Here is an 18555-nt window from a genome sequence, read left to right as displayed (position 1 = left end):
CACATGAACCTGAGCTTCAACGGTGACCAAACGGGATGGCGGAATGACTGTTGCTTCGAGTGGCCCGGCTGGTATGGACAAAGGGGAAGGTGCCGGTTCAAGTGCGCCTTCTAATGACGTCATCACGGGGGAAGGTCTCTTCTCTTGCCGGTTAGATGGATTAACCGGATTTAAAGTTGTACGCTCATGTCTAGATGTAGAATGTGTGCGAAGATTAGGTTTCTCACGGGGCCAAGAGAAAACCTGACTTTTATTGAAATCAAAAAAATCTCGCTCAAGTTTACGTTTTTTGTCTTGTGACAACCTCAGATCTAAAGATGATATAGTGCGTTTAAGATCGTCAGTAAATATAGCAAGTTCAACATTCTCCAATGCTTTAAGTAGATCATGCTCAACAGTTTTAACATCATCCATTAGTTGCTGTATGACAGAGTCATAGTGGTTGATGAGGATTTTAATATATGAGAAACTAGTTTCTAAATTGAGCTTCTGCCATTTTGCTAGAAGCTCTGGATTAGAATCACCAAACGTTGGCATCTTTAGTACCCTAAGACCTCTGGGTACAAGTTTAAACTTAAGACAGGCTTCCATGTGTAAGCTCTGCCACTGGATGTTACGTATCCTTTGAAGTTTGCTTTCAAATTTTCTAGTTAATAATAGGATATCCATATTGTTTTTAAAAACATTCTCAGTTGTTGCAGGCTTATTCAATTCTGAAGCTGTGAGTTTCAACAGCGGGTTTGCATCCATTCGGACCAAGTCTTCTAGCATTGATGGTTTCGCCGATCTTGAAACCGAATCACTTTGATTAGTAGAAGCAGCCATGTCCCAGCAAGAAAAAGCAACGATAATCACAATAAATATAAAAAGCAACTCTTGCTGTGTAAAGCACCTTCAAAACGAAAACAAGAGCAACTGTAAAAAATATAAGAAGGTGCACCATGAACCAAAATGGCTTAAAAGAAGATGTAGCTCCAGTTGTTAAAAACAGGTTTAATAACACAAAACACGAACAGACTGCAGTTAGGTAAGCGCTTTCACGTTATGTTTAACGCTTCATCAGACATTAAAGCAGCCCCAATACATCTGTTTAAATATACATGACTGTAACATCATCTGTTGAAACCAACAAATCAGAACAAAACAATAGACCTGACCTTGAGTAAAGTGCAAACGTCACAAAATCTAAAAACAATGATATAAAAAACCATGTGCTAGTGTCTGAGGGGTCTATTGGCTAAGAAAGGTCTAAGCGCTAATCTGTCATTTAAACCAAACTTATGCACCTGTAATTTTAATATCCATCTACCCTCCCTTTCTTCAATTTTGTTTTTAATGTCCCCTAATCTACCATTTTTGACAACCAGTTCAAGTACCTGAAATTGAAAACTGTGTGCTTGTCCTTGTTCCTTTACGTGTTTAGCTAGGGCGTTGGTAACATTGCACTTGGCAATGGCATAGATATGTTCCCTAACACGTTCACGTAAAGTTCTGGTTGTCATGCCAACATAAAAAGTTTTGCATTGCTGGCATTCAGCTAAGTATACAAGACTGTCAGATCTACAGTCAGCATAGCATCTAAAAAAATGAGTGTGTTTGGTATAGGGATGTATAAAACAATCAGTATTAGATATATATCTACACTGATTGCAGGAATGGCAAGGAAAGGTACCTGTCTTGGTGGATGACCTGTTGGGCCTTTGGACCCTATCATAACAAAGTAATCTGTTAAGGGAAGACATGTTCCTGTATGCAACTCGAGGTCTCTCGTCAACGAGGTTTTTAATCCTGTCATCCACCATTAAGAGTCTCCAGTTTTTATTTAAAACATTTATAATATGTTGGTTTCTGTTGGTAAAAGGAATGACAATTCTATTTACAGTGGATGTATTATTGGCCTTGTTGGAAATTGAAGGATCTCCAAGTCTATTGATCAACGGGGCTCCTATGTCTTCCCTAAGAAGATCACCCATAGTGATATGTTCTAATACATGTTCACGATTATAGCCTCTGGACATAAAATTCCTGGCTAATTGCGTCTTGTGTTTATTATAAACAGAATTTTGTGATGTTAATTTAGAAGTCCTTATGGTCTGATTCTTAACTATATTATTGTGGACGTGTCTAGGGTGCATGCTGTGCCGATACAACAAGTTGTTCCTCCAACATGGTTTTCTAAAAATTTCAGTGTCAAAACCATTGGTTCCTTTGATGATTCTGACATCTAAAAATTCAATCTCATTTGTCGCATGTGAACAATCAAAAGTAAGAAAATTAGTTGTCCCATTCAAATAGGTGATAAAACACAGCAACTGCTCTATTGTGCCACCCCACAACAAAAAGACATCATCCACAAATCTATTGAAGTATTTTAGATGTTCCTTGTATTCAAAATCAGTGTTGAAGATGTATGATTCTTCCCATTGTGCCAATACCAAGTTGGCATAGGCATTGGCACATGGAGTACCCATCGCTACTCCCTTAGTTTGTAGATAGTATCTCTCATTATAACAAAGAACATTGTTCTCAAGCACGATTTCTAAGAGGGACATACACCTGGCCACTATATTTTCTGAAACTTTCATGTTGGAAAGCAATGTTCTAACATAATCCATACCTATATCATTAGGTATGGATGTGAATAGGGACTTGACATCAAGTGTGACTAATATGTCGTCTGCATTAAAGAAAGATCTACTATAACTAGCTAGACTTTCCAAAAAATGAGGTGTGTCCTTCAGGACAAGCACACAGTTTTCAATTTCAGGTACTTGAACTGGTTGTCAAAAATGGTAGATTAGGGGACATTAAAAACAAAATTGAAGAAAGGGAGGGAAGATGGATATTAAAATTACAGGCGCATAAGTTTGGTTTAAATGACAGATTAGCGCTTAGACCTTTCTTAGCCAATAGACCCCTCAGACACTAGCACATGGTTTTTTATATCATTGTTTTTAGATTTTGTGACGTTTGCACTTTACTTAAGGTCAGGTCTATTGTTTTGTTCTGATTTGTTGGTTTGAACAGATGATGTTACAGTCATGTATATTTAAACAGATGTATTGGGGCTGCTTTAATGTCTGATGAAGCGTTAAACATAACGTGAAAGCGCTTACCTAACTGCAGTCTGTTCGTGTTTTGTGTTATTAAACCTGTTTTTAACAACTGGAGCTACATCTTCTTTTAAGCCATTTTGGTTCATGGTGCACCTTCTTATATTTTTTACAGTTGCTCTTGTTTTCGTTTTGAAGGTTCTTTACCCAGCAAGAGTTGCTTTTTATATTTATTGTGATTATCGTTGCTTTTTCTTGCTGGGACATGGCTGCTTCTACTAATCAAAGTGATTCGGTTTCAAGATCGGGGAAACCATCAATGCTAGAAGACTTGGTCCGAATGGATGCAAACCCGCTGTTGAAACTCACAGCTTCAGAATTGAATAAGCCTGCAACAACTGAGAATGCTTTTAAAAACAATATGGATATCCTATTATTAACTAGAAAATTTGAAAGCAAACTTCAAAGGATACGTAACATCCAGTGGCAGAGCTTACACATGGAAGCCTGTCTTAAGTTTAAACTTGTACCCAGAGGTCTTAGGGTACTAAAGATGCCAACGTTTGGTGATTCTAATCCAGAGCTTCTAGCAAAATGGCAGAAGCTCAATTTAGAAACTAGTTTCTCATATATTAAAATCCTCATCAACCACTATGACTCTGTCATACAGCAACTAATGGATGATGTTAAAACTGTTGAGCATGATCTACTTAAAGCATTGGGGAATGTTGAACTTGCTATATTTACTGACGATCTTAAACGCACTATATCATCTTTAGATCTGAGGTTGTCACAAGACAAAAAACGTAAACTTGAGCGAGATTTTTTTGATTTCAATAAAAGTCAGGTTTTCTCTTGGCCCCGTGAGAAACCTAATCTTCGCACACATTCTACATCTAGACATGAGCGTACAACTTTAAATCCGGTTAATCCATCTAACCGGCAAGAGAAGAGACCTTCCCCCGTGATGACGTCATTAGAAGGCGCACTTGAACCGGCACCTTCCCCTTTGTCCATACCAGCCGGGCCACTCGAAGCAACAGTCATTCCGCCATCCCGTTTGGTCACCGTTGAAGCTCAGGTTCATGTGGATAAGAACACCACTTTGGACACACGATCTACACCAGCTGACTTACTTGATACAACAGCCATTCCGTCATCTCGTTTAGTTACCGTTGAAGCTCAAGTTCATGCTGACGAGAATGCCACATTGGATGTATCGCATTCCGTGAACACAACTGTTGTTCACAAAACCAACGATGTTCGTAGGAAACAACTTTCCATGGATCCCTTCATCATTTCCGTGGAAGATGAAGTCTTTGGTTTAGGTGAAGGTTTTCCTTCTTTTCCCCTCCCGTACAAATCCATCGACAGGAGGACTTGGTCCCCACAAGGGAGAGCGGTGAAAAGGAAAAACACCGACGAGACCACATATCCTACCAAGAAGGTAATACAACCGAGAACTTAGTTGTCAATATATCTAACTATACTTTGAACCAATATGAGCTTTCTGTCTTGAATAAAGGATTAGGTTTCATACCTTCAAGCTGTAATGACATAACAGATGTCATTGTTGATACCAAACTTTTTACGAGGAATTTGGCCCTAAAATTAATGTTTGGTCAGGATGTGAACAATACCAACACCAATATCACTACAGACAACATGTTGTTCAAGAAACCATCTACGTTCATGCCACAACAACATCCCATTCTAGAGGCTTTTGAACAGGCATGTGAATCTGATTTATTTGATTTATACAATGACAAGCATGTGAAGGCTAATTTCCATAATTTGACTATAGAAGAGAAACAAGCCTTAACAAGCTTGAGAAATAATGATAGAATAGCCATAAGACAAGCTGACAAAGGTGGTGCCATCGTTGTTTTAGACAAATCCAAGTATTCTAGGGAAATGGAGCACATGTTGGCCGATAAGGGAACTTATCTTTCTATTAACAATTATGAGTTAAATAACTTGATTAAATGTGTACATGCCAATCTTTATGATCTGATGTTAACTAACATATTAGATAGGGACCTATATTCATATATGGTAGTTGATAAACCTTTGGTGCCTTCTTTCAGAGGCTTACCAAAGATCCATAAGGATGCGTTGAACCCTCCCTTGAGACCCATCGTATCTAGCCGTGGATGGCTAACTGAACCCTTGTCCATATATTTGGACAAGTTGTTGAAACCCATTGTTATGGGAATCAGTTACATCCTGAAGGACACACCTCATTTTTTGGAAAGTCTAGCTAGTTATAGTAGATCTTTCTTTAATGCAGACGACATATTAGTCACACTTGATGTCAAGTCCCTATTCACATCCATACCTAATGATATAGGTATGGATTATGTTAGAACATTGCTTTCCAACATGAAAGTTTCAGAAAATATAGTGGCCAGTTGTATGTCCCTCTTAGAAATCGTGCTTGAGAACAATGTGCTTTGTTATAATGAGAGATACTATCTACAAACTAAGGGAGTAGCGATGGGTACTCCATGTGCCAATGCCTATGCCAACTTGGTATTGGCACAATGGGAAGAATCATACATCTTCAACACTGATTTTGAATACAAGGAACATCTAAAATACTTCAATAGATTTGTGGATGATGTCTTTTTGTTGTGGGGTGGCACAATAGAGCAGTTGCTGTGTTTTATCACCTATTTGAATGGGACAACTAATTTTCTTACTTTTGATTGTTCACATGCGACAAATGAGATTGAATTTTTAGATGTCAGAATCATCAAAGGAACCAATGGTTTTGACACTGAAATTTTTAGAAAACCATGTTGGAGGAACAACTTGTTGCATCGGCACAGCATGCACCCTAGACACGTCCACAATAATATAGTTAAGAATCAGACCATAAGGACTTCTAAATTAACATCACAAAATTCTGTTTATAATAAACACAAGACGCAATTAGCCAGGAATTTTATGTCCAGAGGCTATAATCGTGAACATGTATTAGAACATATCACTATGGGTGATCTTCTTAGGGAAGACATAGGAGCCCCGTTGATCAATAGACTTGGAGATCCTTCAAGTTCCAACAAGGCCAATAATACATCCACTGTAAATAGAATTGTCATTCCTTTTACCAACAGAAACCAACATATTATAAATGTTTTAAATAAAACTGGAGACTCTTAATGGTGGATGACAGGATTAAAACCTCGTGACGAGAGACCTCGAGTTGCATACAGGAACATGTCTTCCCTTAACAGATTACTTTGTTATGATAGGGTCCAAAGGCCCAACAGGTCATCCACCAAGACAGGTACCTTTCCTTGCCATTCCTGCAATCAGTGTAGATATATATCTAATACTGATTGTTTTATACATCCCTATACCAAACGCACCCATTTTTTTAGATGCTATGCTGACTGTAGATCTGACAGTCTTGTATACTTAGCTGAATGCCAGCAATGCAAAACTTTTTATGTTGGCATGACAACCAGAACTTTACGTGAACGTGTTAGGGAACATATCTATGCCATTGCCAAGTGCAATGTTACCAACGCCCTAGCTAAACACGTAAAGGAACAAGGACAAGCACACAGTTTTCAATTTCAGGTACTTGAACTGGTTGTCAAAAATGGTAGATTAGGGGACATTAAAAACAAAATTGAAGAAAGGGAGGGTAGATGGATATTAAAATTACAGGCGCATAAGTTTGGTTTAAATGACAGATTAGCGCTTAGACCTTTCTTAGCCAATAGACCCCTCAGACACTAGCACATGGTTTTTTATATCATTGTTTTTAGATTTTGTGACGTTTGCACTTTACTTAAGGTCAGGTCTATTGTTTTGTTCTGATTTGTTGGTTTGAACAGATGATGTTACAGTCATGTATATTTAAACAGATGTATTGGGGCTGCTTTAATGTCTGATGAAGCGTTAAACATAACGTGAAAGCGCTTACCTAACTGCAGTCTGTTCGTGTTTTGTGTTATTAAACCTGTTTTTAACAACTGGAGCTACATCTTCTTTTAAGCCATTTTGGTTCATGGTGCACCTTCTTATATTTTTTACAGTTGCTCTTGTTTTCGTTTTGAAGGTGCTTTACCCAGCAAGAGTTGCTTTTTATATTTAAAGTCAAAAAACTGACAAGAGCTTGCTGGCAGCTGAAAGCAGAAGCAATCTATTCTGTTGCCCAGATAATGGAAAAGTTATTCAAATACAGTCATGTCATCTTCTTCTGGAACATTGTCATAAGTCTCCAACTCTCAAATTCCTACCTGAATTTCTTGCGACTCCATTTCCTGTTGAACCATTGGCCCCAATCTGTCGTGCCTAGCAATAGAGCTCTCCTTAAATGAGCACTGTTTGTCCATGTAGTCTGCTCGTAGTGCATTGGCAACACAGCTGTCAGTGATTTTATCCCATGAATTCTTCATCCAAGTCATAACCTCTTGGAGGCTAGGCTTCACAAAGTTTCCACACTAATTTCTCTCCATTCTATTTTCAATGTAGTAATTGAGTTCCATGCGCAAATGGTCCTTGAATGGTTTGTTTAATGCAATATCAGGAGTCTGGTGATATTTAGTCATTCCTGCAGGTATCATTATTTGATCTATTCTTGTCTGTGCAAGGAAGTTCTTCGTGCCTTTAGCGCGGTGAGTGCTGGCTGTATCCCAGACTAGCAGACCTCTTTCGCCACCTCGCAAAACAAGTGGCAGCATTACATCGACCCACTTCCTTATAACTGCTTGTGTGCACCAGGCTTTTTCGGTTTCAAGAATGTAAATGCCTGAAACATATCCAATCTTATCTTTCTTGCCCTTACTAATGATTAGAGGTGGGGTTTTCTTTCCATTTAGATGAATTGCCAAAATACAGGTAACACGTGCACTTTTGTAACCAGTGGAGGGAATGTAGATTGACGAGGCACCCCTCTGATCAATTGTTGTTTGAGATCCTTGGCCTATGAACACTACAGTTTCATCCATAGCAATCATGTTGGAGAGTTGGTATTTAGACAAGTCGATGCCATCAGCAAAGGGCTTTCAATGCAAGTGCACATTTAATAACGTCAGTTTCTTCCAGCTTGAACAGTGTTATTGATCTTCTTAGAGTCAGTTCATGTCTGTGAAGGAAGCCATCCAGCCAATGTTATGATACTATGAATTCTTCTGAAGATATTTCTAACTGTGGTGCCGTTGCAAGAGCAAATGCTTGAATATCAGCCTTGGGCACAACCAAAGCCTTTGCTGTCCTGTTAGCAATCCAGTCACAGATGATGTCTTCCAGCTCAGGAAATAACGGTTGCTGACCTGATCCACACTTGCACTTCTTAGCATTTCCCTCATCTGCCTGTTGTCTGAGGTTATCATATGCTGCTCACCATTTTTGGACCATTCAAAGATCCCACTTCTTCTTTTTGTAGAAAGCCATCAGATTCTTTCCCCGGGAGTCCTCCACGATTCATTTCTTGTACTCAATGGAATAGTGCTTTCTTTTTGCACTCATCTTGTCTGGGGGGGTTAATTGAAGACTTACAAGACAGGAGTGGCAACACAAAATGGTGACAGTTAAGAAGACACAACCACACCCATTCATTATCAAGTGTGCACATTTTACATGCATTGTCTGTACTTTGACCAATCAAAGTACACTTGCCAGTGTTTATGGGCCAAGGATCTCAACCATCAAGTGTGAGTGAGGATTAGGGTTATAGTAAGAATTGTGCAGGACTCCCGGGGAAAGAATTTTACGAATGGTGAGCAGAGTATGATAACCTCAGTCAACAGGTGTCAATAGTATTATTATTTTATAATTGAACATGTCCGTCATGTTGTTGATGATCTTAACTGGGGCTTATTTTTTGGGGTAGGGCTTATATCATGACCACCCTGGAAAACCATTCTAGGCCTTATTCTCTGGTTAGGTTTTATTTATGAAGAAATACGGTAAGTACATTAACATCAGTATCAGCATCTACATCATTTTCCCATTTCTACACGGGGTTGGAGAGTCATGTCAGCTGTTGCCGCATCTCTCAATTCACAGCAACTCTTCTACCATCTTTGATAGTGATAACTGACTTTTGCAGTCATGTCTCGCACAACCCATCTATTTCTTGACCAGATGTCTTTGCTTCCTCTTATCTTCACCTAGTTTCTCCCAAATCACCTATATCAAATTTTCTTCTGTTTTCCTGCATGTTTCCAAACCACTGTAATCTGTTTCCTGTGGCCTTCTTTGCAGTGGAGGGCTACTTTGGCCTTTGCTGCCCTCACTTTTGCATTTGTACCCCAATGTGCATCCTACTACCCATTTCAGGCACTTCTTCACCATTATCTCAAGCTTACTCATGTGGTCTGCCCTCACTTCACATGTTTTTATGCAACACAAAGCTCGGGGCACACCAGTGTTTGTTCACCTTACTTCTCAGTTTCTGTTATATTCTGAGCCCATAGACTACCCCTTAATACATTGTGCCAGTTGGCTGCAGTACCTCTGATGCTAACTTTGACCTCCTCATTCAGACTTCCCTTCTCCTCAACCACTCCTCCTAGATAAATGAAGCTGTTTACCTGTTCCACTGTTTTCCCTTCTGTCTCAATTTACAGCTTTTTCTGATATCCTCCTTTTGCTGCCATGACCACTGTCTTGTTTGTACTCAGTTGTACAATACTTGCCTTCAGTTTTTATTAACATTTTGAAACAAGCAAGACATCAGTCTTCGTTGAGCTACCCTTAAAAGTCCATTCAGACTTCCTAGATACATTAGTTCTATTTTCACTAAACTAATGCATCAATATCTTCAGTTTCAGTTTTATTGTAGAGCTTATGTACAGATTATTCCCATGTTTTGGATAAGTTGTTGAATCCAATTGTGCAAAAAATGCATTATTTTCTTAGGAACTCATGGGCACTTCTTAATTGTTTAAAATATTTTAAAGTAGAAGGAGAAGGAATTCTATTAGGCACTGTTGATGTAGTCACTTTATATACTAGTACTGATCTTCAGGAAGGCCTTAAATTTGTTAAGATGTACCTTCAAAATTAAAGCTCTCTTGACAACATTGCTATAAATATTGTGATTTAGTCTCATGAACTTAGTATTAAATTACTTTTTCACATTTGGTAAAGAGATTTGCCAACAATTCTCCAGTGTAGTGATGGGGGCTAAAGTAGCCCCTGCTTTTGCTAACACCGTTTTATGTTGGTGGGAGACAGCTTTCTTAACTAAATTGCCTTATTAAGTATGTGAAATTTTATTGTAAATATATAGATGATTTGTTTTTTTATTTGAGGAGACAGTGAGGAATTATTTAAAGTATTTATTCACGATATTATTGGAACTGTTCCCTGGTTAAAGTTTGTTATTGATAGCGTAGGATTGTGTATTCATTTTTTGGATCTTAACATTACTGTTGACCTTGAGAAGCAGATGTTTCAAAGTTGGATATATAGAAAAAGAAAACACATTCACAAATAATTATTTGCATTTCCAGAGTCAGCAACCAAAGTTCATGGAATTAAATATCTTTAGAGGGCAGCTTATAAGGGCTAGATGGATTCTTACCAAAGAAATAAATTTTATAATTAGTATGTTTATTAGTAGGGGTTATCCTACTAGCACTTTAGAAACTACAGCTGCGGAGGTAATTCTTAAATGTAAAACAAAGTTTCCCCCTATTTTGAGGCAAAGTATGATTTCTAAGATTGATGACTCTAACAATGGTAATTATTTGAATATGAGGCAAACAAAATGTGTGCTTTTTCAGTTCCAGCTATGGTCGACAGTATTGCTACAAAGAAAATATTAACTGACAATTGGAGAATCATTTTTGGAAATTTATACCTTATGAAAATTATTGGTGATGTTATCCATTTTGTGTATAAAAGGTCTGGCAATCTTAAACAGCTATTAGAACATAATCCTGTTAATGAGTTAAGGTTAGAATTTAGAAAGAAAGGGACTTTTTCTTGTGGTAACTAAAGGTTTTGTAGATTTATAAGCAATGTTTCCACTATATATTTTTCTCATTTAAATTGAGCATTTGTAGCAAATAATTTCTACAGTAGTGTTAGTGGTAGCATTGTTTACATTACAGTCTGCAGTAATTGTCCCCATTTTTATACTGGTAAAAGCATTAGGCAACTAAAGGTTAGAATAAGAGAACACACTAAGGCCATCAAAGATGCTGACCTCACTAATGCATTGGCAGGGATTAGCCAAGAATGTAAAGGTTTTAGAAAGTGTCACTTCTCCATTTTAGAGCAACTTGACAGTATTAATTACATTAATGGATGCAACTATTTACTTGAGGTCAGACAGTTAAAGTGGCAGGTAATTTTAAGAACTGATATGTTTCTGGGCATTAATGAACACATTAACATAAAAAGTTTATTGAAATTTAAATTAATTTATATTTTATATTTCTACACTTGTTTATACATTTATGCTTTTATGGTGTTTTTAAGTTTTAATACACTGTACTAACAAATTTCATTGGTTGCAAGTTTAAAAATGGTCATTTTTGTATTGAATGAAAAGTGATGTCATTGTTTTAGTTGGAAATGATTGGTTTATTCTTAATTGGTTTAGATATTTTAGAAGTTAATTGGTTTAGATATTTTAGTAGTTAAGATGTTTTCTGATATAAAGTTCCATTAATTCATTAATAAAGTGGAAAGGAAGCACTAAAATTACCTAGCTGATCTGATTGTGTTTTATGTGCTTTGGGTGATGGTTTTGAAGGTTGTCGGACAAATTTTTGGATATTAGTTTTTTTGTCTTGGTTACGGTTGACTGTTCGTGTTATATACAGAACATTATAATGTAAGAGCTATTACAGATAAAGCAGCTAAAAGTTGACAGAACAATAAAAAGTGAGATAAGAAATAACTCTAAGATATGTGTACAAACAGTCTATAAAGCTACCAGTTGAAAATTAATTAAAATTTGAGAGCTGCCAGTGTTTTAGTCGATATTCAATATTTGTCTGTATTCCATTAGGTCCCAGACAGATACCTTAAGTCAGCCAATCTGAATCTTATTCTGAATAAAGACAAAAAAAACTACAAAAGTTGTTTGATTTATAAATATAGACTACAACATTTCCACTAGATAATATCTTATAAAGTACATTTTTTTAATTATTAGTCCCTGACAGTGTGGTTTCTTATCAGTTAGAAAATGGACTCAGCAAAGTATACATTATAACATGTTATACTATGTTATGAATACAGGCAATTATAGCAGTGATAACAGATACTATAAAGACCTTCAAAATATTTTAAAACTGACATGCAGCTTAGTATGTGGCAATGTCAGGCATGCGTGGGCTGCAGGTGCACTTTATATGTCAGTGGGCCATATGCATTAAAGGGTCCATAGCTATTTTAAAAGATGTGAAGTTTAATTGCAAAACTCTGTTTTTTCACCTCCAAATTAGTTTGCAGATTGGTGATACGGGACAGTCTGATTGCTGGACTGCAGTGTCTGACATACAGGACAGACTTATGTGTTAGTAACTATCAGAAGTGAAGTAGCACTGTGCAGATCTGTATAAGAGTGCCTTAGCAACTGCACACCACCCTGTTGTCCACTTTGCATCCTTGAACCTTTATACCTTCTTTTGAAATATAGAAGAGGAACACAACAATGAAGTATGTGACTGCCAGGCAGCAATGGGAACTGCTGGCAAAAATACACTTGTGAAAAACTAAAGCACATAAAAAAAAAATCACAGACCACCAATCATAATGTCTGTGAACTGATGGGTAAACTAAAATATCAGTTTTATTCTAAAATAAATAAAAACTCGGTTTAGTTAATTAATTTCACATAAACGTATAGCTCCTTTTTTGTTTACTTTCACTTAACACCTACAGTTCCTTATGGCATTCAGATCTTTTTGGGTCTGGATGCTTTAAGTGACATACCAGCTAATAATAGGCAATACTACAAACAGCAAGGATTTATTAACACAAATTACACTAATATTGTTAATCTCTGATGTTCTGCAGTAGAGAAATCAATTAGGGTTTGTCACTTATTTTTCTTTTGTTTTTCATATTTATGTTGATATTTTATAACTGAGGGACCTACATGCTCTTGAGGGGATGTTGTGAAATGCAATAGTGGGAGACAAGAAAAATTCAGGACCAGATTCCAAAGAGTTGCTCTCAGTGTAAGTCTGCCCAGATTCCGAAAGACTTGTTCTAATTTTAAGTGACTTACTTCAGTATAAGGTCTATATATAAACAGGCTTACTATAGGGACCAGTTTCCAAAGTACCTGCTCTTAGCCTGCTCTCAGTGTAAGTGGTCATTTACACAGTGTGCAAGGCTTTTGGAATTTGGGCTCCATTGTCATTGCCCATTTATATCACACTATATTTGAGATATTGCTAGTTGTTTGTTAGTAATTATGAAAATAGGCAATATTTCCAGATATGCTTAATACTTCAAAAAACAAGTGACTTACAAACTGTTGCATGGCATTAGGTGACATTTGCTGTTGAAGAAAACTGTCTCTGATATTTACAGTGTTAATTGCATATCTTTAGAGATATTCAGTTTTATTTATATTGCTGATTATACAATTAAGCATATGTTTTCACATTTATGTAAATATCTCAATAAACATACACTCAGACAAGAATTTATTGTCATCATGTGAAAACATATATCTGTTAACAATTGTGTTCTAAAAATGTTTGTGTGGGTTGCACAATTTACAAAATATGACAGTCTGTTAAAGTTCAGCATAAAACATAATTCTGGATTTGTGTGAATTATTAATATATTATAGTTTTTACAGAAAGACTATTCATGCAGTATTGTCATAGTAAAGAATATTTCTTACCAATAACATTGCTATTTGTACAGTTTAATAATAATTTTTCACAATTTTTTTACATTTTTTTATCTTGTACTTAATAAGTTTAAACACAAGAATCTGTTTCAAAAATTATCCCCGGTAACATGTAATCTTAATTAACCAACAGAAGTAATGCTTGTGACCATCCACTATAAAACACAACTAAGAAAATCATAAATAAAATGGATGAATAATAAAAAATAGTAATTAGATCATATTATAAAATGAATAAATATTAAGTGCCTAACAAAAGTGTTGAAGAGTTGCTCCTTCTTTTGTAATGTTTCAGTTTTTTATAAACTTGACCAATCTCCAGCAAAGAAAAGTATTCTGGAATAAGATGTAAAGAAAGTACCAGATATTATTAAAATATTTGGGAATTGTATGATGCAAGCAAATATGTTTCGGTGCTGAGTTACCTGTCTGAGAATAAATAATGTTACCCTAAACTAAATGAACCTTCTTCTACATACACTTTTTTATGATTATAATGTGCATTTATCTGTACTCATATATATATATTCTGCTGAATTACCTGCTGTGTATATACAATGTTACCTTAAACATAATGTTCCTGTTTATCTCCTATGTCAACTGTAAATTATATCTTCTATATGTACTTTCTATGTTTTATATTGTTCATTTATCTGCATTTTATATTAGTTCTGTTTAAGTGGAGCTTTTCTTCTTGGGACTTCGCTAAAAAAGGACATGTGTCCAGTTGGACTTTACAGTAAACACATGTAAAATAAATAAATAAAATAAACATATGCAACTCCAAGTGCAGCAAAATGAGCTTAACATTACATTGCACTAGCTTGGTAGCATAAAGAGTGAATCAGCCTATCAAGCCTGTCCTTTAGGCATATTTAACATTTGTCACTCCTTCCACTCCTACCGTTCTCCTCCTTGTTTCTCTGTCTGCCTTATGTACTCTTAGATGCCTCTGTAGACCATTTCTTTTATCTAAAACTCTGTCTATGAAGAAAGAAATGTCATTGTTTCAGGAAGTACCAGGGAATGGTTATTCTTTACAGGCTACTAATATTACCTGACATCCTCAGTGTGCTCCCTGCTCAGGATTACCTTTCTCGTCTACCTGACATGATTTTATGTGCAGTATCGTGTCCCATCTGTTTCCTTGGTATTTCGTAGGAAGAGCTCTCCATTTCCTCTAGTCATATACTTTCCCCTCCATCTCAGAGATCTTTCTGATGGCTTTACTCTGGACTGTTTCTGGCAGCCTGAATTTTCTTTTCTTGAAAGTCCTCCAGAACTGTATACAGTATGAAGCATGTGGTCTGAACAGAACTCTCTAGAGTGAAAGCATACCTTTACTTCTGAAGTCTACCCTCTGAGGATGGATTGCAGCACTCTGTTTGCCTCTATACTGTTCTCCCCTTCTGCTCATGGTGGCCCATTCTAGGTGTGAATAATACTGCTCAGATCCTTTTCCTGCCATTTTGCTGTTAATTGTACTCCATCCAGCTGACATGCCACCATTGAATTGTGGCATCCCTTTGCATTTGTCTGCACTTAAACCGAACTGCTATCCTTTTCCTATTTGGTCAAATTTCACATTTTTTTATTAATTTCCCTTTCGACTGTATAGTTGCAACTATCTTTATCATCAGCATCAAGATTGATCCTCATCTTTCTTCCCCCCAGATATGTATGAGACAAAACAGTAAAGAATACTGGACTCATGAATTATGCAAGCACGCTGAAGAATACTGGACTCGTGGCTTACACCAGTGGTACATTGCAATCACTATGCCTTATTCCTAACATGACCTTCTCACGACAACTTTGTGTCCTACCACTGCCATGCAGTAGTCCTGTACCTCAATATTGGCCTTGTACCCAACCTCTCCAGTTCTGCTATCAGCCGCCTGTATGAGAACAAGTTAAAGTCTTGCTGAAGTTCAAGAAGTCCACATCTGATGGTATATTTCCATTGCAGTTACATGTAACCCAGTCATAAAACTGGGTCAGGTTAGACTGATATCTAATTCTGGGCATGTTCTCTTTTTATTGCTGTCTTGGAAATTGTCATTTATGAACTATGGTAGCCTTTCATTCAGAATTCTCTCAATGACTTTCCCTGCCAAGTCTATAGTTCTTTAGATATTACCTTTTGCCCCTTGTACAAGCATAGCACACTTGCTGTCCTTTGATCCTAGAAAACATTTGCACTGGCCAGTGGTTGTTGAAGATATCTGCTGGGGTGGTGAGTATCACTCTGATGGCTTATAGAGCAGCATATAATTATATTTGCAATATATGGAAACATACATGGTTAGACAGTCAAAAAATCTACAAATGGTGGCAAATTTTATTTTATTTTAATTTTAATATTTTCTATATATTTAACAGGATCTTAGAAAGCACATTTTCTCTATAGTTATGAAAACTGGTCACTGTGATTTGCAGTAATTTATTACCGACCTGTGATAAAGGGTTTATGCTAGCATCCGTAGCCACCTAAAGTATATGGAACTAGAAGCTGCCATTTTGTTTTGTTATCTAGATCATTATAATTTATTTTTTCTTTTATTTGCTTTCCCTAGTTGTTATTATATTTCTCTGTATTTTATACCTTCCCATCTATGGATTCCAAATTCTTTTTTAAACACCTTTATTAAATTATCACTTACATACATTAATAGAACAGAAAATAAACCATATTAACATTTTTCCATTACACACATTATGCATTACATGCTTTCTTTCTTTATAACAACTGTTTTCAGTTGAACATTATTAAATCACTCAATTCCTATCTTCCCTTAAACCCAACTCTTCCTCTTGAATATTATTCTGCATATTTTTTCCCACATATTCCATTTATTTATATGTACATTGCTCCTTTCATTTTCTAAAGATCCTTGTTCCAGTTCTTTTATCTCTTTTACAGTATTCAGTACTTCAGATACATTGGCTTAGATTTTGATTTCCATTTTCTAACTACTACTTTTTGGCAGCCAAATGAATTACATTTAATAATGCCTTACTATGTTTGGAAATTCAGATCCTGTATCCCAACTCAAAAGAATAATTTCCTTAGTTACAGCTATTTGCTTCCCCAGTGTTGCTAACAGAGTACTGCATAGGTACATTTTAAAATCTGTCAACTCATTACTCTCCCAGAAACACATGTTCCCAGTTACATCTTTCATCCGCATCACACCTCCAGCATTTGCTATCCACCTGAGGAAGCATTGTTTGAAAGTCTGCTTGGGGTATAAAAATATCTTTGCAAACATATCCAAGCAAAAATCCTAAACTGCGTGGACTTTGTTGTGTACTGGGGAGCCATACATATGTCCTCCTATTATTCCCTTGTAAATTGCTTTTCCAGAGACTCTTCCTAATTTTTTCTACCCTCCTATGATTGAATCTTAGAGTTATTATGCAATATTTTATATGCTCTACTAATTATCTCTTATTTAACAGCAGCTTTTTTCCAGATCCAACGAAAAACTCAACCAGATTAGGTATTTCACTTAGGACTCCTCTATTCCTTTCTCATTGAGTATACTCTGATATCATTCCCTTATAGGGAAGACATTTACTAACCAGAAGTCTAAACTATTTCTGTGTATCTACTTGAAGTTATTTCTATTGGCAAAATCGCCTTTCGCCATTCCCATGTTGGCTTAGTTCTTAGAATACTTTCTGTAAATTTATGAATATAATATTCTTTATGGTGGTTATTATTCTCATTAAGGATCTGCATCCAAAATCACACTCTCTCCTTATTTGTTGATTTCCTCTTGCTTCATCATATTGATCATCATCCCTTTCCATTATGAATTATAACCTCCTGCTTGTGTTATGCATATAAGCCTTAATTGCATAGCACTAAAGTACCCCTTCAAATTAGATAATCCCAAACTACCTTGTTCTATTGAGATAATTAATTTATCCCACTTGACTCTTGCTATCCCAAATAAATTCCTTAAACTGTTTATTAATTGTCCACAATTTCTCCTCTGGTTGATAAAAACATGCTTGACATGTATGTAAAACTAAAACAACTAAAAACATTTTCACTGCTTCTGTCTTACTACCCATACCCATAAACAAGAACTTTCAGTTTCTCAGTTTTTGTATTATCTGGTTTAGTGTCTTGTCATGCATCCTTAGCTGCAATAACAGAAGCCTTTTTAATCCATACTCCTAAATGCTTCATCTTATGTCCCCATAAATCCAGATATTGTGAACCAAGTCATGAGTCAGTACATAATTTATGGCTATGTCCTTTATTTTATCTGCATTAATTTTATATCCCCAAAAGGCTTGTAACTGTTTCAAAATATTCCACAGCACTAAGATGTCCTTTTCTGAATTTATTAAGTACAAAATAATATCATCTGCAAATAAAGCCACTTTTCTTAAATACCATGCTAATTATATTCTTGAATTTTTAAATCCCCTATTTTCTTTGCCAATGGCTCTAAATATAGCAAATAACAAAGGTAGAAAGGACACCTCTGACTGGTTCCTCTGTTCAAACACAGCTTATTTAGGAGGAACTCACAGACTTCAATTCTTGCCTGAAATCCTTCATATAGCCTCCTAATTCAGTTTATTATTATATCAGGGAAATGTAAATACTTACATTTCCCTATGCATAAAACCCCAGCT

General features: G+C 36.2%; 1 protein-coding gene across 1 annotated transcript in view; it reads left to right on the top strand.

Moving 5' to 3' along the window:
• The window catches only part of LOC122787923 (dynein beta chain, flagellar outer arm-like), a 5188001-nt gene that overhangs the window by 677319 nt on the left and 4492127 nt on the right, over window positions 1–18555 (top strand). Inside the window, exon 21 of the mRNA XM_044054850.1 lies at window positions 3252–4500. Within this exon, the coding sequence (XP_043910785.1) occupies window positions 3252–4500 (1249 nt within the window). The remainder of the gene's footprint in view (window positions 1–3251; window positions 4501–18555) is intronic.

This window comes from Protopterus annectens, chromosome 13.part0 (assembly GCF_019279795.1).
Source record: "Protopterus annectens isolate FY-2018-M chromosome 13.part0, PAN1.0, whole genome shotgun sequence".
NCBI lineage: Eukaryota > Metazoa > Chordata > Ceratodontiformes > Protopteridae > Protopterus > Protopterus annectens.
Note: the sequence above shows the minus strand (reverse complement) of the source record. Positions and strands in the feature narration are given on the sequence as shown.